Genomic DNA, 20933 nt, shown 5'->3' with positions numbered 1-20933 from the left:
AATGAAGTGTTTCGAGAGACTGGTCCTGGCTCACATCAAAACCAGTGTTCCCGCCTCTCTTGACCAACACCAGTTTGCCTATCGTGCAAACAGATCAACGGAGGATGCAATCACAACTGCTCTACACTCTGCACTGAATCACTTAGACGGTAAAGAGACCTACATCAGAATGCTGTTCATAGACTACAGCTCGGCACTCCAACACTATCGTCCCCAACAAGCTGGCCACCAAACTCCACACTCTTAGCCTGAACACTTCCCTCTGCAACTGGACCCTGGACTTCCTAACAAACAGACCCCAGTCTGTCAAATTAGGTAACCACACCTCCCCCCCCCCCGACCCTGAACACGGGGGCCCCACAAGGATGTGTGCTGAGCCCCCTCCTCTACTCCCTCTTCACCCACGACTGTGTGGCTGTTCATGGTTCCAACACCATCATCATGTTTGCGGATGATACCACGGTGGTAGGCCAGATCACCAACAACGATGAGTCAGCCTACAGGGAGGAGGTCCAGCATCTCGTGAAGTGGTGCGCCAATAACAACCTGGCCCTCAACATCAAGAAAACCAAAGAAATCATTGTGGACTTCAGGAAGTCTAAAGGCGGAAGTCACACCCCCATCCACATCCATGGGGCTGTGGTGGAAAGGGTGGACAGCTTTAAGTTCCTCGGAGTCCACATTACAGAAGACCTCTCCTGGTCCCTCAATACCTCCTCTCTGGTGAAGAAGGTCCAGCAGCGCCTATATTTCCTAAGGAGGCTGAAGGGATGTAACCTGTCACCCCTGATCCTCTCTAACTTTTACCGCTGCACAATAGAGAGCATCCTGACGAACTGTATCACAGTATGGTATGGCAGCTGTAGCTACTGTGACCGGAAAGCCCTGCAGCAGGTAGTCAAAACTGCCCAACGCATTACCGGCACCCGGCTACCAACCATAGAGCACATATACCAGAAACGCTGTTTACGGAGGTCACGGACCATCATCAAAGACCCTACCCACCCCAGCCACAGTCTGTTCGCCCTCCTGTCATCTAGGAGACGCTACAGATGCATTCGCACCCAAACGACCAGATTTAGGAACAGCTTCTTTCCCAGGGCTGTCATCCTACTGAACTCCACAAATAAACTCTAAAGCCTGCACATCTGCCAATGCACTTTATTATGTTTATATGTTAATGTATTACAAGCCAAATGAATGTTGAATGTTTAAATGTCTTAATCTAAATGTACACTCTCGGGAGCCGCAAGCCTACATTTCGTTGTACTGCACTTGTGCACTAACAATGACAATAAAGTTGATTATTATTATATTATTACAAAAATGTAATGTATGTTGGTAGAACAAATGAAAGACAGAGACACAATGTCAAGGTGCTGGGTTACTCGGCCAGAGTGAACTGAGCATGCTCACAGTAAACCATGCAACAAACCGCCGCAGGTCAGCGACCTGAAACGTTAACTCTATTTCTCTCTTCACAGATGCTGCCTGACCTGCTGAGCGTTTCCAGCATTTTCAGTTGTTGTCTCAGATTTTCAGCATCTGCAGCATTTTGCTTTTGTTACAACAGTAACTCCACTTCAACAGTATTTCATTGGCTGTAAAGCGCTTTCAGACGTCCGGTGGTCGTGAAAGGCGCTATATAAATGCAAATCTCTCTTCGTATACCTCCTCTCAAACTCCACTTTAAAGAAAGCACGATTGGCCTCCCCGTCACGTGACGAGGGCGGCGGCCAAGGCCGGCTTCGGAGATTATGACGCGTTTCCGGATCTCGCGTGGCCCGGGGGATCCTATTTGAATTTTAAAGCGGCCGCGGGGCTGGCGCGTGACTTGGAGCGCGCGCACCGGCCGGTGGCTGTTGTCAGTGGCGGCCATGACCCTGGCGGGAGCTGGCCTTTCGCCCATGTTCCGAGGCGCTGTTATGGGACAGGCTGCCTGTTTCTCTTCTTCTTCCTCCTCGTCGTCGCCTCTTCGCTTGCTGCAGTTGTTATCCGGGCCGAGGATTCAGTGTCATTTCAGAGCTCCAAGGTGAGCCGTGTTTTCGGTATTCTTAACCTCCTGAGCCTCTCGCCAGTCATGACTTGGATATGTCACTCGTTCTGATGCATGAGCCTGGCTCCATGTGAGTAAAGGTGCATTTACAGCGCGATTGGCGCGTCGGGACTGTGAATGCCAAAGGATTTACTTTGCACGACACTACAGTTAAAAGTGTAAAGTCAACTTAAATCTTTTGAGTCAAGGATTCAACCTGGATTTACACACCAGTTTAGTGTAAAATAAGCTGCTTTGCACCAACTCTAAACTTGCAGTGTAGCTCTATGTGGGTTTGTGATCGGTCTAACTCTTTTTAAATCACACTTCTAACAGTTGAGAAAGGAGGAAACATTATCAATGTTGAAAATCTGAAGTGAAAGCAGAAAATGCTAACCGCTTTCTGACTTTGACCACTGCTTTCTTTGCTGGAGTGCTGAACTGCATGCAAAGTCCAAAGTACCTCATTGGCAGTGTTGGCCTTTAAAAATGTGACCTTAACATCATTGACCGTGAATGCCACTAAACATAGCCAGTATTTTTTTAAATATACGTATTACTGCACATACCCAACCTTGTTACTTAATTTTCTGGAGGGTGGCCTTCAATCACAACGGACATGGTACAACATTTTAATGCGAAGAAACAAATACAATCTGGAAATCTGAGGTGCATTAGAAGTCCTCTAAACCCCAGAGCAGTCCCTGAATCCTCAGTAGATTTTCTACATCCAGTGGCTTCAGCACATGCTTTTCACCTGTATAGAATTTTCCATAGATTGGAATGTCTGGTACCCCTCAGTGTGTTACTGAGATGTACAGACTACAGTAGTATCTACCAGGTTTAATCACTCCTCTGTAGTCTTAACCAGGGCAGTGGTTAGGGTGCTACAATTACACTCTGCACGCTTGAATCATGGAGGGGTTTCCCTTCCTGATCATTATTCAGTGACTACTACTAGAAAGAGCATATGCGTGGATGTTGGACAGGGCAGGATTAGGATTGGGTGTGTTGAATTTCACTTGCTGTCAAGACTTCCACTTGAAAAATAGCTACTTGCATGAAGTAGCAGTGGATATTGGCACCTGTGGATTTGCATCTAAGCTTTTTTTCTGATGTAAATTCCAATCATCAATGTTGCTTGTAACATTTTCACCAAAGTTGACAGATCTGTGCGAGTGATTGTCAGTAAGAGCGATATGTTGCACACCTTTAAAATGATTATGGAATTGTATAATTTTTTGAAAAGAATGAAAGACAATACATTAAAATGGGTAACGCTTCAAACAATTTGTGCCTTTACTGTAATCTATACCAATGTGCTACACAGAATAAAATACTGGACACTGGTCAGTGATGGGAGAAAGTAAGGGTGATCACCAAAAGCATGGTCAAAGAGGTAGAAGGAGAGGTAGAAAGGTGGAGGGGTTTAGGAAGAAGTTCCAGAGTGTGGGGCTAAGAATGTCTGACAGTTCAGTGATTGAGGGTGGAGTGGAGGGGAAGTGGGAGGATAGAACAGAAGCCAGAGCTGGAAGAGCAAATGTGCACACTAGCATGCAAGTCTGATGGGGTTGTGAAGGTAGAGAAAACATAAACATAACATAAGAAATAGGAGCAGGAGTAGGCTATTTTAGCCCCTCGAGCCTGCTCCACTATTCAGTAAGATCATGGCTGATCTTCTACCTCAACTCTGCTTTCCTGCACTATCCCCATATCATTTGATATCCAAAAATATTGCTCTCTGTCTTGAATGTATTCAATGACTGAGCCTCCACAGCCCTCTAGGGTAGAGAATTCCAAAGATTCACCACCCTGAGTGAAGAAATTTCTCCTCATCTCAGTCCTAAATGGCTGACCCTTATTCTGAGACTGTGACCCCTGGTTCTAGACTCCCCAGCCAGGGGAAACATCCTCCCTGCATCTACCCTGTCAAGCCCTGTAAGAATTTTTGTTTGTCTCTCCACGGATGTTGCCTGGCCTGCTGAGTCATTCCAGTGTTTTCTGTTGTTACTTCGGATTTCCAGCATCCGCAGTATTTTGCTATCGTCGTGTAAGAATGTTGTATGTTTCAATGAGACCACCTCATTCTTCTAAACTCTAGAGAATATAGGCCTAGTCTACTCAATCTCCCCTCATAGGACAATCCCCCCATCCCAGGAACCAGTCTGGTGAACCTTCGTTGCACTCCCTCTATGGTAAGTATATCCTTCCTTGGGTAAGGAGACCAAAACTGTACACAATACGCCAGGTGTGGTCTCACCAGGGCCCTATAGAATTGCAGTAAGACGTCTTTACTCTTGTACTCAAATCCTCTTGTAATAAAGGTCAACATGCCATTTGCTTTCCCAATTGCTTGCTGTACCTGCATGTTAACTTTCAGTGATTAATGTACATGAACACCAACATTTCCCAATGTCTCCATTTAAAAAATACTCTGCTTTTCTATTTTTCCTACCAAAGTGGATAACTTCATATTTCTCCACATTATATTCCATTTGCCATGTTCTTCCCCACTCCCTTAGCTTGTCCATATCCCCTTGAAGCCTCCTTGCAACCTCCTCACAACTTGCATTCCCACCCAGCTTTGTATCATCAGCAAACTTGGATATATTACATTTGGTCCCCTCATCCAAATCATTGATATAGATTGTGAATAGCTGAGGCCCAAGCATGGATCCTTGCGGTACCCCACTAGTTACAGCCTGCCAACCCGAAAATGACCAGTTTATTCCTACTCTGTTTTCTGTCCATTAACCAATCCTCAATCTATGCTAGTATATTACCCCCGATCCCATGAGCCCTAATTTTGTTTAATAACCTCTTGTGTGGCACCTTATTGAATTCCTTCTGAAAATCCAAATTCGCCACATCCACTGGTCCCCCCCTTTATCTATTCTGCTAGTTACAACCTCAGAAAACTCTTAACAGGTTCATCAAACACGATCTCCCTTTCATAAATCTGTGTTGACTGCCCAATCCTATTATTTTCTAAGTGCCTTATTACCACGTCCTTAATAATAGATTCTAGCATTTTCTCTACTACTGATATCCGGCTAACTGGTTTGTAGCTCCCGGTTTTCTCTCTCCCTCCTTTCTTAAATAGTGGGATTACATTTGCTACCTTCCAATCCGCGGGAACCGTCCTAGAATCTATGGAATTTTGGACGATAACAACCAATGCAGCCAATATCTCTAGCCATCTCTTTCAAAACCCTAGGATGTAGGCCATCAGGTCCAAGGAATTTATTGGCTTTCAGTCCCATTAATTTCTCCAGTACTATGTTTTTTTACTAATACTAATTTCTTTCAGTTCCTCATTCTCGCTAGACCCTTAGTTCTCCACTATTTCCGGAACAATTTTGCATCTTCCGTGAAGACAAACACAAAGTATTTGTCTAATTTCTCTGCCATCTCCTTATTCCCCATTATAATTTCTCCTGTCTCAGCCTGTAAGGGACCCACATTTACTTTTGCTAATCTTTTCTTTTTTACATACCTATAGAAGCTTTTACAGTCTGTTTTTGTGTCTCTTGCTAGTTTACCTTTATCAATTTCTTGGTTCTCCTTTGCTAAATTCTAAAATCCTCCCAATCCTCAGACTTGCTACTCTTTTGGCAACATTATAAACCTCTTTGATCTAATACTATCTTTAACTTCTCTTGTTATTCACGGTTAGACTTCTTTTCCTGTGGGGTTTTTGTGCCTTAAAGGGATGTATATTTGTTGTAAATTATGTATTAATTCTTTAAATGCTAGCCATTGCTTCTCTACCGTCATACCTTTTAATGTAGTTTTCCAATCTACCTTAGCCAACTCACCTCTCCATACCTATGTAGTTTGCTTTGTTTAGATTTAAGATCCTTGTTTCGGATTTAACTAAATCACTTTCAAACTCAATATAAAATTCTATCATATTATGGTCACTCTTCCCTAAAGGCCCCTTTACTACAAGGTTATTAATTAACCCTCTCTCGTTGCACAATACTAGATTTAAAATAGCCTGTTCCCTAGTTGTTTCCTGATTTGTGTGATAAGGCATCGCCACTGTACTGCACACTGCCTTATCACACCTGGATAAGAGGAACACCTATGTGAGAATGTTGTTCATTGATTATAGTTCAGCATTCAATACCATTATCCCCTCCAAGCTTGTCAACAAGCTCAGTGAGCTAGGACTTATCACCTCCCTATGCAACTGGATCCTGGACTTCCTGTCGGGCAGGCCCCAGGTGGTGAAAATAGGCAGTAACACCTCCAACACTGATCCTGAACACGGGAGCTCCCCAGGGTTGTGTGCTCAGCCCCCTTCTGTACTCCCTGTTTACTCACGATTGCGTGGCCACGCACAACTCCAACTCCATCATCAAGTTTGCTGATGACACTACCGTTGTAGGCCTGATCACAGATGGTGACGAGACAGGCTACAGGGAGGAGGTAAGAGCTCTAGCAGAATGGTGCAAGTACAACAACCTCTCCCTCAACATCAGCAAAACAAAGGAGATGATCGTGGACTACAGGAAGCGGCAGGGGGAGGGACACACCCCAATCTACATCGAAGGGGCTGAGGTGGAGAGGGTCAGCAGCTTCAAATTCCTGGGTGTATTCATTACGGAGGACTTAACGTGGTCACATCACATCGACGTTGTAATGAAGAAGGCATGCCAACGCCTGTTCTTCCTCAGGAGACTGAAGAAATTCGGAATGGCCCCTCAGATTCTCACCAACTTCTACTGGTGCACCATCGAGAGTATCCTGTCCGGCTGCATCACTACCTGGTATGGCAACTGCACTGCCACAGACCGCAAGGCTCTACAGATGGTGGTGAAAGCTGCACAACATACTATAGGAATTAAACTACCTGCTGTCCAGGATATCTACCCTGAGAGGTGCCGGGGGAAGGCCATGAGAATCATTAAAGACGCGAGCCACCCCAGCCACAACCTCTTCGCCCTGCTCCCATCCGGTAAGAGATACCGAAGCATACGGTCTTGTACCAGCAGGTTTCAAAACAGCTTCTACCCCCAGGCCATAAGACTCATGAATGTATAATTTATTATTTATTACTATTGTTTTATTTATTATTACTGTATTTCTATTAGTATTTTATCATTGTTATGCCATATTTATTCCAATGTTGGGAGGACTCGTAAAAATCAACATTTCATTGTGCAGTACACACGTCTGCTGCATATATGACAAATAAAATTGAATTGAATTGAATTTATACTCTGCCCTAAATTACAACCACTGTTTGGAGGCCTATAAACAACTCCCACCAATGTTTTCTGATACTTGCTGTTTCTTAGCTCCACCCAAACTGGCTCTACCTCTTGATTTTCGGAGCTAAGATCCTTTCTCTCTACTGTCTTTATCCCATCCTTTATTATTAGGGCCACCCCTCCTCCTTTTCCATTTTGCCTATCTCTTCTAAAGGTTAAGTATCCTGGAATATTTAGTTCCCAACCTTGGCCACTTTGTAACCATGTCTCCGTAATGGCTATTAGATCAAACCTATTCATTTCTATCTGCGTTATTCATCTATTTGTGCGAAGCATTCGCAACAATTCAGTTATAGTGCCTTTAGCCTTGACATTTCTCTTTTTCCCTGATGTCACTTTAGTCACCGATACCTTATTACCTTTGTTACTCTCTCTGGCCCTTCCTGACCCACTCTACTTATTTTTATCCAAAACTCTACTCTGCTCTAGAGCCTTGACATTTCTCTCGCTGCTTTGAATTTTACTCTTTCCTAAATCCTACCCCCCCCCCCTTCATTAGTTTAAAGCCCTGTCTACTGCCCTAGATTGTCGGTTCGCCAGGACACTGGTCCCAGCCCAGTTTAAGTGGAGCCTGTCCCAACAGAAAAGCTCCCTCTTTCCCCAGTACTGGTGCCAGTGCCCCATGAACCAAAACCCCTTCCTCCCACACCACTCTTTGAGCCACGCATTTAAATCTCTGATCTGTTTGTCCCTATACCAATTTGCATGTGGCTCAGGTAACAATCCAGAGATTATTACCTTTTTGAGGTTCTACTTTTTAATTTGGATCCTAGCTCCTCAAACTTCCTCATCAGAACCTCATTCCTAGTTCTACCTATGTCGTTGGTTCCTACTGGATCCTCCCCTCCCACTCTAAATTCTCCTCCAACCGCGCGGCGATGTCTTTAACCCTGGAGTGGGATTGTGTAGGCATTTGTAGATGAGGATAGGAATTTTGAATTCAATGCATGGAGGGATGGGGAGCCGGGATTGGGACTCTGTAGGATAGGATTTGGGCAGTGAAGCTTTATACTAAATGTTACTGCCACGGAAATACACCTCACAAGTCGGGGTGTACTGATCGCAGCCAAACCGTGCGCCATTATCACCTCTTGTGTTGTTGGGCTGGTTTTATTTTACATTGAAAAATGTTTCTATGATATAGCTTGGAATAGAACATTTTCCAGTTTCTGGCACCCAGATTTTATACAGCATAACCAAGGCAGAGTAAAGTTCCATCTGCCGTAGCTAATAATTTGCCTCAGTGCAGGAGGAGGTACTCTACTATGTGGATTTTTCTGCTTTAAAACTGGTCAACCCAATGGCCTCTAATGAGATTTCTAATTTATAATCTATAAGCATTTTTGTGCTGTGGAACTGTGTTGAGATTGAGTGTGCGCCCTTCATTTAGGATCCTTGCAAGTAACGTAGAATAGGTTGCAAATATGAAAGGACAGCGTGCTAATCCACAGCACCATGCAGTTCTCCATCAATAGTTCTCTAGAATGAAACTGAGATTCAGAGCTCTGAAATAAAATCTTTCTCATTTTAATGATGAATTTAGCAGTTCTAGTCATAATTCTCCATTCTCACATCTGGAGGACATAGATATACTCTGTATTGAGCATGTAGTTTTTAATAACAAAGAACTACTTAAATATTGAAAAAGCAAAGGAAATGGTGCCTGAATAAAAATAGCCTTGTTTCTTCATACTGACCAATCATAGAACATAAATTATGGATCAAGAAAGGGCATTCAGGCCATCAAATCAATTTCCTCCAATAGATGGCATATAACTTGCACTAACACAGACTCTAAGGGCTAGATTTTCAGTTGCTTGCGCCAGCAGTTAGCGCCTTAAGAGAAGTGATTTCCGGGCGCTATGCGTGTAGCGCCCGGGCGCAGCGCAGTTTGCGCCCCGCCCCAAATTAAGTTGCCCGTTAGCGCCGGCGCAAAGTTTAGCGCCCGCCCGGATGCGCGCGCAGAAAATGACGTCACATCCTCGTGCAACGCCCTTTGGCCGCCCCGATTGCAAACTTCAGTCGGACCGCCCCATTGTGCGGCGGGCGGCCGGAGCGTTTGGAAAAAGGAACGCAACACAACCAGCGCGGGCCCCGGGGGGCGCTAATTAAAGGGAACGTCCTCTCCAGTATAAAGGCCATCCATTATTTCAGAAAACAGTCTTGTGCAACGCATTTCTGGAGACACAACAAGGAGGATAGCTAACTGGTTTCAAGCAGCAAGAGCCAGGTATTTTTGGACTCAGGCAACAGCGCTGCAAGTGGCCATTTGGAAATTAGAGTGTTTGCCAGGATTTGATGGGGGTTGCATGGGGTGCCAACGCGGAGCTGCAGCTCCATGTCCGTAGGGCTCGCAGACGTATTGTGAGAGGGGCAGCCCTGGCTAGAGGCAGAGGGGGCTACAGGCGTCAGCCACGTAGGCCTTACCCAGTCAGGCTATACCGCCAGCAGCGCTCCTACCTAAACATGAGTGCCGCGCGATGTGTTAAAAGGCTCCGATTCCGGAAGGGGGTGATTGCAGAGATCTGCCACCTGCTTCGCCGAGATCTGCGGCCAAAGCTCAGGTGCAGGACGTCTCTGTCGGTGGAAGTGAAGGTGACAGTGGCATTGAACTTCTATGCCACCGGCTCCTTCCAATACGCTGCTGGGGACATAGCAAACATCTCCCAGTACGGCGTGCATCGCTGCATCCGCCAGGTGACCGAAGCACTGTTCAGAAGGAGAAGCCAATTCATCTCCTTCCCCATGGCCCTGGAGAGCCAGCATCAGCGCGCATTGGGATTTTCCAGACTCGGGGAATTCCCCTTGGTGCAGGGCGCCATTGACTGTACGCATGTGGCTTTGCGGGCCCCTCTGGAGCATGGCGAGCAGTATCGCAACAGGAAGGGCTACCATTCTCTGAATGTGCAGCTGGTCTGTGACCACAAGCAGCGCATCATGGCAGTCAATGCCAGCTTCCCAGGCAGCAGCCACGATGCCTTTATCCTGCGGCAGAGTACTGTGCATGACATGTTCCAGGCACAGCCTCCCCCAAGAGGATGGCTACTCGGGGACAAAGGCTATCCTTTGTGCACCTGGCTCATGACCCCGCTCCGCGCGCCCAGGACCGCTGCTGAAGAGGCCTACAACGAGAGCCATCAAACCACCCGCAACATCATCGAGCTAACTATTGGGGTCCTCAAGCAGCGGTTCCGCTGCCTTGATCGCTCCGGAGGAGCTCTCCAGTATTCGCCGGACCGGGTCTCCCAATTTGTGGTGGTTTGCTGCATGCTACACAACCTGGCTATCCGCAGGACTCAGGCACTGCCACCTGACGTTGGACCAGCACCTCAGGAGGAGGAGCAGGAGGAGCATGAGGAGGAGGAGGAGGAGGAGGAGGAGGAGCAGGAGTACGTTCCCAGGAGGGAGCGACCAGGGCCAAGGGCCGCACGACGCCACCTTATTACACGGTACTTCTAAGCCCCCTGTCAGGGAATGGCCAGGGGCCATGAGGGAAGATGAATGCAGCCGCTCCGCAAGCCCTCAGCCGGCGAAGCCAACAAACACTAAGAAGAACAACCATGGAGACTGCATGAATAAAGATAATTTTTTATTAAACAAAAATGAAAAGCCCTTCCCACATGAATCCCCAAAAACAATAAACGGGCCCCACAAAAAGCCCAACAAACGACTCACTCCCACAAACTGGGGAGGAGCCACTCCACCTTTATTGAAACCGGGCCTCAACGTCGGCCTAACGCAAAAAAAAAGCCCTCCAAAAGCACAACCATGGGCAAAATAAAGATGGCCACCGCCATATTAAAGGAAAGCTGGCCACACCCTCTACTGAGTGGCCCGCGAGGGCGAGACCTTGCCCAGCATTTTGCCTCCCCTGCCCTGCCTGCTGCTCCTTCGCAAGCTCTGCCCAGTGGCTGCTGCGAGGCTGGGGGAAGGCGCCTGAGGCTCAGATGCCCTTCCGCCAGATGCCACTGGGGGGCGGCCTACACGGCGTTTGGGCCTCGAGGGGCCGTCTCCTGAGTGGCGCGCCTGAGCCTGGCCACCATCAGCTGCAGCCGCTTGCCCTTGACGCCCCAGAGGGGGAATGGCGGCGACGGATGGTGCAATGTGGGCCAGCTGGCGTCTGGGATGCGCTGGCTGGTGCTGTGGCGCGGTGGCACTCGGCCGGGCCCGCACTGCAGGATCCGCAGCAATCAGCCGACGGCCGGCTTGCTGGGATGGTCCAGCGCGGCGCCTGCCCTGGCGATGCCTGCCTGAGACAGCGCGTGTGGCAGCAGTGAGTGGCCCTCTGGTCCTGGTGTGCGCGCGCATCACATCCGCCAGGGTCTTGACGGCATCAGTTAGCATGCGGCCAGTCGCGGCAGTTGCTGCCCCGAACTCGCGCACACTGGTCGCCAGCGACTCGATGGCCTCAGGCATGCGCCCCACCACGCTCATGAGCTCCGTGTGGCGCCGGTCCGAGTCGTCGGCCATCTGATCGAGCTTCCGCACCTCCTCCGAAGTGAAGGTGTCCGGACTGGAGTCGCGACTCTCCCGCTGGGGAGGAGGGGGCCGAACTAGGGGACCCTTGCCGCGTTGGTGACGGCGAGTTTGCCGAGCAGCAGCACTCCCCTCTGATCCTTCCCCCCTTTGGGGGGAAGGCCGCGGGCCACGCGCACGGCTGCTGGGTGGCTGGACGCCACTGGTCCCAGAAGCTGCATTGCCCTGCGACAGTTCCTCCAGGCACTCGTCCAGTGAGGAGGTGTCGAGCATTTCCTCCTCTCCTGCGGGACGTGACTGTTCCCCCGAAGGTCCGGCTTGCTCCTCCTCCTCCTCCTGGTTGGAGGTGCTGTCACTGGCAGCCTCAGGGTCCTGGTCGTCACCAGCTGAAAGCAGGAATGCACAAGAGTAGCTTCAGAGTGAGGAGACGGCGTCAGCGAGGGAGTTAGGACTGGTGGGATTCAGCGCATTGGTGGGACAGTGGCAAAGGAGATAGCTCGGATGGGCCAGTGCGACGCGAGAGGGCCAAAAGGCGAGGTCCTTACCATTGCCGGGCAGTGGAGGGTCGGATACACCGCACGCTGTGGGGACAATCACACGTGCTCCCATGAGCACACACACGCGCTCCTCCAGCCGAGTGAGCTCCTGCAGCTTGGCGCGGCCACCCCTGGCACGGGCCTGGCGATTAAACGCTACTTTAGCCTGCAAGAGAAAGGACGGGCTGTAAGGGCGCAGTGAAGCCCTGATGTAGTGTGCACTGCCTCCCATGGTGGAATAGCTTGGCCAGAGTGAAGCCCTGATGTAGTGTGCACTGCCTCCCATGGTGGAATAGCTTGGACAGAGTGAAGCCCTGATGTAGTGTGCACTGCCTCCCATGGTGGAATAGCTTGGCCAAAGTGTAGAGTGCCGAATGGCCATTTGATGCTCATGACTGTCCCAATGCTGCTGGCTGAGGGCTGGCCAAAAGGACTTTCAGGTCCCTTTGCCCATCATGTCAGGTGTACATGCAAGAATGAGGAGGAGACTGGAAAGGCTACTCACCCTCACAATCCTGGTCAGATCGTTGTACTTCTTACGGCATTGTGTGTGGGTCCTGGGGGCCTCGCCGGTGAATGTCACCCTCTGGGCGATCTGCTTCCAGGCTTTGGTGTAGTCGTGGTGGGTTGGATTCCTCCCACTGTCTGGAAACAAGATCTTGCGCCTCACCTCCAGAGCTGTGAGCATGATGTCCAGATCACCCTCTGAGAAGCGCAGGGCACGCTGACGGGCCTTCTCTGGCGTTGCCATGACTCCCTGGGGCTGAGCAGTAGTGTTGAGGCCTCTTTGCAAGGCTGCAGTGTGCAGGGCGTGGCAGCAGACTAATTCGTCCCTTCCCCCTTTAAGAGCTGGTCGGCACCACGGGGTCTGCTGTCAGTGCAAAAATGACCGCACCCGTGCTGCGCCCCGCCTGGGCGCTATCCCTCTGGACCGCCGGCTTAGCGCCTAAAGAGAGTAGTGGAACGCCTCTTTTAGCGCTCCACCAACCTCTTAGGGCGAAGCCACTGAATTCCCGGCAACGGGGCGCTACTTTGGGGCGGGCGCTAACTTCGGGCGGGCGCTAAAGCTAGCGCCCCAAAACTGCCTAAACTGAAAATCTAGCCCTACAAGATTTATTTTAATCTCCTGCAGGAGTTCCATGATTACAGGTAAAACTTAAATATGATTGAACTTGATGAAACTGCTCCCAACTGCTCCCTTTCTCAAAGCCTTGAAACCTAAGGTAACCAATGAAATCGGGTATCATTCTACCACTGCAATTATCATTATTTGGTTGTGTTCCACAGAGGGCATTTCCAAGTCCCAGCACCATGGGAATCATTGTGTTTCATAGAGTATGTAATCATCTATGCCTGTACTTTTCCTTATTAGTTTCAATCTCGTTTCTATTATGCATAATTTAGTATATTGCTACGCAGCAATATTCCCCTTTAAGCTGATGTCCTGTCTGCCTGTTCCAGTGGTTCACATGGACATAAAGATCCCATGGCACTATTCGAAGAAGAACAGAGTTTTCCAGATTCATAGTGAACCAGTTGGGTTTTACGGTCACTTTTACTGATACCAACCTTAAAAAAAAAAAAAATTAAAAGAAATAAAAAAAAAATAAAAAAAAAAAATACTGGCCCAGTAATTCTGGGCACAACACGTGAGTACGGACGGGGTACTCACGCGTGTGCCCGGAGGAAATTCCGGTTTTCAGCATGCACAGTGCATGCGCTGAAAACCGGCATTTCCTGTCCTCTGACCCAAGGGGTTAAGAGGCAGAACGTGCGTGACTGCACAGGCAGCGCGTGCGCAGTAAAATTCCTTTTTTTTTCCAGAGCTGCGCGTGTGTAAAGGCCTCTGGTCTTTAAGCGTGGAAAAACAAGACTTAAGTATTTCGTTTTTCAGGTAAGTGGGCTTTTAGTACAATGTAGACATTTTTTTCCACAGGTTTGTTATTTTTAAAGAATTTACAGGATGGTAAGTTTAGTTTTAGACCCTATTTTTTAAAAAATTATTTTTTTCAAAAAATTGATTAATTGTTTAAAACATTTTTTTAAACTTATTTATAGTTATTATAATCAGTGGGATGTTTTTAAAATTTTTATTTAAAGTTAAAGTAGTGTTTTGGCAGCCCATACTTTTCATGAGTTTGACAGCTCTTACTGTCAAACTCATGAATGAGTTTCCCCTCCCCTGATTGGCTGCACAGTGCTCACCTGATCCCAGCCGGCACATCGCACTAACTACGCCACTGGATCAGGTAAGCCCAGCGCGCCGACAGCTGAACCGGGCCTGTGACAGGAAATGCAAGCCGGCCCGGGCTTCAGATGTCGGCGCGCAGGGTGAGTGCAGATCGGGGGCTTGCACCCGCGGGAAGCCCCCGACACCAAGTTCTGGGCCACTGACTTCAAATTCTCAAACTGTCATGGTGAGATTTGAACTCACGTTCTCTGGATTACTAGTCCAATAACATTAACCGCAACACTACTGTACCCCACCTTGCCAACAACTCCTCGCCAACATTCCTCAGTCCACATCAGGAAAAACAGTTTACAAAAGCAAAATACTGTGGATGCTGGATATCTGCAATAAAAACAGAAAATGCTGTAAATACTCAGCAGGTCAGGCAGCATCTGTGGAGAGAGAAACAGTTAACATTTCAGGTCGATGACCTTTTATCAGAACTGAAGGAAAAACAAATTAACTGGTCATTTGGCTTATTGGAGATTTTGATGCGTAAAATTAGTTGTCAACCTTGGCTCAGTGGTAGCATTCTCGCCTCGAGTTAGAAGATTATAGGTTCCACTCCAGAAACTTCAGCACATAATCTAGACTGACGCTGAGGGAGTGCTGCACTGTTTGAGGTGCTGTCTTTCAGATGTGATGTTAAACCGAGGCCCCATCTCAGGTGGGTCTAAAAGACCCCATGGCACTATTTGAAGAGGAGCAGGGTCTTGTTTACATTTATCCCTCAGCCAGCATGTTGGCCTTTATCTCAAGGAGGTTGGAATTCAAAAGTGGAGAAGTGATGCTTCAGTTGTACAGAGCCTTGGTCAGACCCCATCTGAAGTACTGCGTTAAGTTTTGGACACCAAACTTTAGGAAATATATATTGGCCATGGAAGGGGTACAGTACAGATTCATTTCCTCTGGTGGGGGAATCCAGAACAAGAGGGTATAATAAAATTAGAGCTAGACCATTTAGGAGTGAAATCAGGAAGCAATTTTTCACAAAGTATAGTGGAAATCCAGAAATCGCTCCCCAAAAGGCTGTAGCTGCTGGATCAGTTGACATTTTCAAGACTGAGATAGTTAGATTTTTGTTAGTAAGTGTATCAAGGGATATGGAGCAAAGGTGGGTGAATAGAGTTGAGGTGCCGATCAGCCATGATCTAACAGGCTCGAGGGGCTGATTGGCCTACTCCTTCCTTCCTGTTCGATGTTCCTATGTTAAGCTGAATATTTTCTTGTCAGTAAATGTTTGGTACCACCAAATCAATAAAAACCTAGAAATTTAGTGAATAAGTTGCATTTTGATGCATGTTTTTATGTTGCTTAAATGCAAAGCTGTTAACTTGTAACCTTACTGAAATGGCATCCAAAGTATGGGGCTGCAACTTACACCCTGGAATTGAAGTTTTTAATGTAAAACTAAGCTTTCATATGGTTGTCTTAGATTATCACTAACTCGAACCTTTTTTAGGAAACATTTTGCATTCAACTGCGTTTGCATGAATAATGTAAAAACGTTTTTCTGCAAAATTCTACTTTTGATGGAGAAATAAAATAATTTATGCTCCCCTCCCCCCGCCCCAGGTGATGTTTTTTATGTGGCTATGTTGTGCTGATTCTGAATACCATACAGTAGGAAAAAATGCATTTTGTAGCATCTTATCCCAAAGTATTTTGCAATCAATGGGTTACTTTTGAAGTACAGTTACTTCAGTTAGAGACTGCAGCCAGGTTCCACAAACAGCAAATGAGTGAATGACAAGATCATCTATTTTTGGTAGTGCTGGTTGAAACTAGATTATTTTACTCTTTGAATAGTGCCATGGAATCTTTTATGTACACCTGAGTAACCAGTTGGGGCCTTGGTTTAATATCTCGTTCGAAAAACCGCATCTCGAACAATGTAGCACTTCCTCAGTACTGCACTGAAGTGTCACCCAAGATTATGTGCTCAAGTCTATATATGACTTCATTGCAAAGTTTTGGTGATAGGAATCAAGATGAATATAAATAAGATTGTTTCTATTAATAAATATATTCTTTGTTGTAAATTGGGGCGTTGTGTTTACTTTCAGCAGGAATATGTCATCAAGAAGGAAAGTAGACCATCTGGAGAGAACAGTCAACAACTTCCGCCAAGAGGTCAGTATAACTTGCATATTGGAGTGAAGGGCAAGATCTTGCTCGTCAGGGGACATGTTGAATGGATTTCAAACTTTTGTGATCATTCTAGTGTGGAAGTCAATATTGATTAGTATTGTGTTTTACAAGTAGTTTGTTCAGCAGAGCATTGAAACAAATGTGATCACCTGACATCACAACAAAGCACACAGCCGCCATCAATTTTTCGCCACTCTGCCATTTCATTGTTTGCTGCTGCCTTTTGCCCAGTTCATGTGATGCTGATGCGAGGCTTTGAAAGAAATACTGAAAATTGAACATGTAGGATTTATAAATCTTACTTTAAAAAAAAAAAAAGAATTTAAATCAAAACAGGAAGTATTTCCTGATTGCAGAAATTTGATACTGTGCTCTGTCTGATGGAATTGTTGTCTGATATTTAGTACAGGTATTTTGTAGCAGCCATGTGGAATTCCCCAATGAAGTTACAGTATATATAAAGATTAATTTTACATGGAAAGATGTTACGAAGCATAGTGCGTACATTTGCAGATGCTAAATGGTTCATTTTAGTTACGTGAATCTATTTGAATTACTTGTTCTATTGCACAGATCTTCAGGAAATGTATATTACAGTAACAAATTGTATAATGTTAGGTTTGTTTCCCTCCTCCCCTTCAAAAATGTCTACATGCCAGTTTGGGGTCAGAATTTCTTCAATCCAATTTACGCTGGTCTCTACACCTATCTTGCCAGTGGCAACTTATCACAATTTCCTGAGATCTCATCAGCATACACCTGAATTTAAAAAGTGTTGAACATACGCCATCTATCTTCAAGTCCCTCTTTATCTTAGATGTTATGAAAATTAAAATTTGAAGCTATCAAACCATAATGTATGCACGTTAAGTGCAACATGTTTAAGAAAATGTAATTCTGGAAGCTTTTCTCTTTTGTAAAGCATTCAAACATATAGAAAAAACATTGTAGATCTCCAATAATGAGAAATAATAAAAGCTGATTTTTTTTTTCCCCTTTCCCCCCCCCCCCCCCCCCACCCCCCCCAAAAACGGTACAACTCTGCTCTTGCCGTAGTTATGCCAGAATATTCCAGGGAATGCCGGGCTGTGTTTCTTAATGATAACCATCCAGCTACCCTGATGGCTTCGTGGGTAAAAGCATCTACTAGTCTAACACAAAGACATACAGACTAGAAAGTCCCAGTTTAGGATTCTGATCTGTGCCAAGTTAGCTTCTCTGTCAAGCTATCAATTGGAGTGCCACAAATTACCTTGGCACCTTTGGGCTAGCAAAGGGAAAAATCAATAAAAAATACTATTCCTGATTGTTATTCAGTGACTCCAGCTGGAAAGTGCATGTGTGGATGTTTGATGAAGATATGATCAGGTTTAGCTTTGGATGCCCCCCCTCGGGGCCCTGCAATTGGTTGAATAGGCTGTTGAAAGTCACTGTCACACGTGAAGAATGATCAGGCAGCAATAAGGTAGACCTCCGATACAACCTGACTGCTGCATTTGCCTACAAAAGAACAGCTTGCATTTATGTAGTGCCTTTAACAGAAAATGTCCAGGGTGGTTCACAGAGACATAAAGAAACATTGACCCAAGGAAGGAGAGATTAGGAGAAGTGACCAAAAGCTTAGTCAGAGGTAAGTTTTGCGAAGGGCTTTAAAGGAGGAGAGGGAGATGGCGAGCCAGAGGAGTGTAGGGAGGGGATTCTTAATTGTGGGTCCTAGAAGGCTGAAGACCCAGCCGCCAATGTTGGACTGAAGGGAGGGGGATATACAAGAGACCAGAGGAATGGGGAGCTGGGAGATTGTAGGGCTAGAATAAGTTAGAGGGCAGGGAAACACTATTGAGGGATTTAAATACAAGGATAAGAAATTTAAATTTGAGGACCAGGAGTCAATGTAGGATAGGGATGATGGACGAGTGGTAGGATACTGCAGGAGTTTTGGATGGGCTGATGTTTATGGAGCATGGGAGATGACAGCAAGTTCAGGATTTAGCGCATGCGCATCCTAACGCAGAAATCCTGACGTTGCGGTCAGTCATTCACTGCTCGAACACTAGCTGAGCTGTTGCCCTCCCTCCAATAGCTGGAAATCAGTGGAACTGACACAAACTTAGGCTTTTCCGCAGTAATATCGCTGTTAAATACCCCATTAAAAGTTAGACCCTTTTGGATTAGATGTAACTGGGGTTTTGTTTACAGCGTATTGTCTGCTTAACAAATGTTATGACCGCAAAATTAAAATTCATTTTTCAGGGAGTTTCAAAATTATCCATTTTAATAATTTAAAATTTTTAAAGAAGCTTTTTTAAAAAAAAGTTTCAATTTTAAAAAAAAAAGAAAAAGTTTGTTCATTTTTATTTCAGATTTGCCTTTTCCCCATGCGAAAGCCCCAATCTTTGTGTTGCTCTCTGTAATATTTTTAAAAAGTTTAGAATCAAAGGAGCTTACTCACTGGTTCCTAGTCTGAGAGTTCTGCATTGTGATTGGCTGCTTAGTCAGCTTGTTGACGTCATTGCAGCTCATGTTAGGGATTCCCCATTAACTTACACTGATCTCAACCGAACGTTGGAAAAGCCGAACTTCTCGCCATGGAAATCGCCAGATCTTTGTGGGAAGCTTACCTCTGGGCCAGCGGCGAATGTCTTTGATTCGCCGCTGACAACAAATTACGGATTTTGTGGCAATGGCCCACAGATGATGGCAATGCTTAGTTGGACAATATTACACCTCCTCCAACACTGGATGTTAAACAAGCAATCTTACTCGGAGAGGCAGTGGAAGGCTCGAGGAAGGTGGTAGAGAGGTAGAACTGTGTTATTAGCGTACGTATGGAAGCTAACCCACGTCTGTAGATTGTCACCAAGGGTATAGCATGTCGATGAGGAAGAAGAAGGGGCCAAAGCTGGATGTTTGGATAACTGGAGATAAGGGTGTGGTACTGAAAGGAGAAATCATTGCTAGAGATACTTTGGCTACAGTCAGTTAAGTACGAGTGGAACCATGCGAGGGCAGTCCCACAGAACTGGATAGAGAAGTGTTTATAGGAGTGTCAGACTGCAGAGGGGTTGAGAATGAGTGGTGATAATGCACCATTCATAGAGAATGTCATTTGTTACTTTAATTAGGGTGTTTGTGGTGCTATTGGAGGGGCAGAAACCTAATTTGGAGAGATTCAAACTGGAAGTTTTGGGAATGATGGGCACTAATTTGGGAGACCAACATAGTCAAGAACTGGAGAAAAGGATGTTGGAGATGTGGAACAGTTAGTGAGAACAGAGGGGTCAAGGATGCATCTTTTGAGGGAGAAGATGACAGTAGTGACTACACTTAAAGTAATTTGCTGATTATGAAGCACTGATTTTTTGAGGACAACAACAACTTGTATTTATACAGTGCCTTTAACGTAGTAAAACGTCCCAAGGCGCTTCACAGGAGTATTATAAGATAAACAATTTGACACCGAGCTACATGAGGAGAAATTAGAGCAGGTGACCAAAAGCTTGGTCAAAGAGGTAGGTTTGAAGGAGAGAGGGGCGGAGAGGTTTAGGCAGGGAATTCCAGAGCTTGGGGCCTAGACAATAGAAAGCACGGCCACCAATGGTTGAGCGATTATGATCAGACATGCTCAAGGGCAGAATTAGAGGAGCGCAGATATCTCAAGCGGGGGGTGGGTTTGTGGGGCTGAAGGAGATTAGAGATCGGGAGGGGCGAGGCCATGGAGGGATTTAAAACAAGGATGAGAATTTTGAAATCGGGGTGTTGCTTAACCGGGAGCCAGTGTAGGTCAGCAAGTACAGGGGTGATGGGTGAACAGGACTTGGTGCAATTTAGGACACGGGCAGCCGAGTTTTGGATGACCTCCAGTTTATGTAGGATAGAATGTGGGAGGCCAGTCAGGAGTGAGTTGGAATAGTCAAGTCTAGTGGTAACAAAGGCATGGATGAGGGTTTTAGCAGCGGATGAGCTGAGGCAAGGGCAGAGACGGGCGATGTTACGGAGGTGGAAATAGGCGGTCTTAGTTATGCCGCGTATATATGGTCGGAAGCTCATTTCGGGGTCAAATATGACCCCAAGTTTGCGAAGTGTGGTTCAGCCTCAGACAGATGTTAGGGAGAGGGATGGAGTCAGTGGCTAGGGATCGGAGTTTGTGGCGGGGACCGAAAACAATGGCTTCAGTCGTCCCAATATTTAATTGGAGAAAATTTCTGCTCATCCAGAACTGGATGTCT

General features: G+C 46.4%; 1 protein-coding gene across 2 annotated transcripts in view; it reads left to right on the top strand.

Annotated features, from left to right (window-relative positions):
* Positions 1–1714: 1714 nt before the first annotated feature.
* The window catches only part of oxnad1 (oxidoreductase NAD-binding domain containing 1), a 54830-nt gene continuing 35611 nt past the window's right edge, over positions 1715–20933 (top strand). The window contains exons 1-2 of one of the 2 annotated variants that reach the window (XM_085988027.1): positions 1715–2032; positions 16626–16689. In XM_085988027.1, coding sequence (XP_085844153.1) covers positions 1878–2032; positions 16626–16689 — 219 coding nt within the window. In that variant the 5' untranslated portion in view covers positions 1715–1877. Of the gene's footprint in view, positions 2033–16622; positions 16690–20933 lie in introns of both variants that reach the window. The other variant, XM_085988026.1, reaches the window with a different exon arrangement.

The sequence above is a fragment of the Somniosus microcephalus genome, chromosome 5 (assembly GCF_052327205.1).
Source record: "Somniosus microcephalus isolate GS21.2 chromosome 5, FLI_Smic_1.0, whole genome shotgun sequence".
NCBI classification, from domain to species: Eukaryota; Metazoa; Chordata; class Chondrichthyes; order Squaliformes; family Somniosidae; genus Somniosus; species Somniosus microcephalus.
This window is presented reverse-complemented; position numbering and strand designations above follow the sequence as displayed.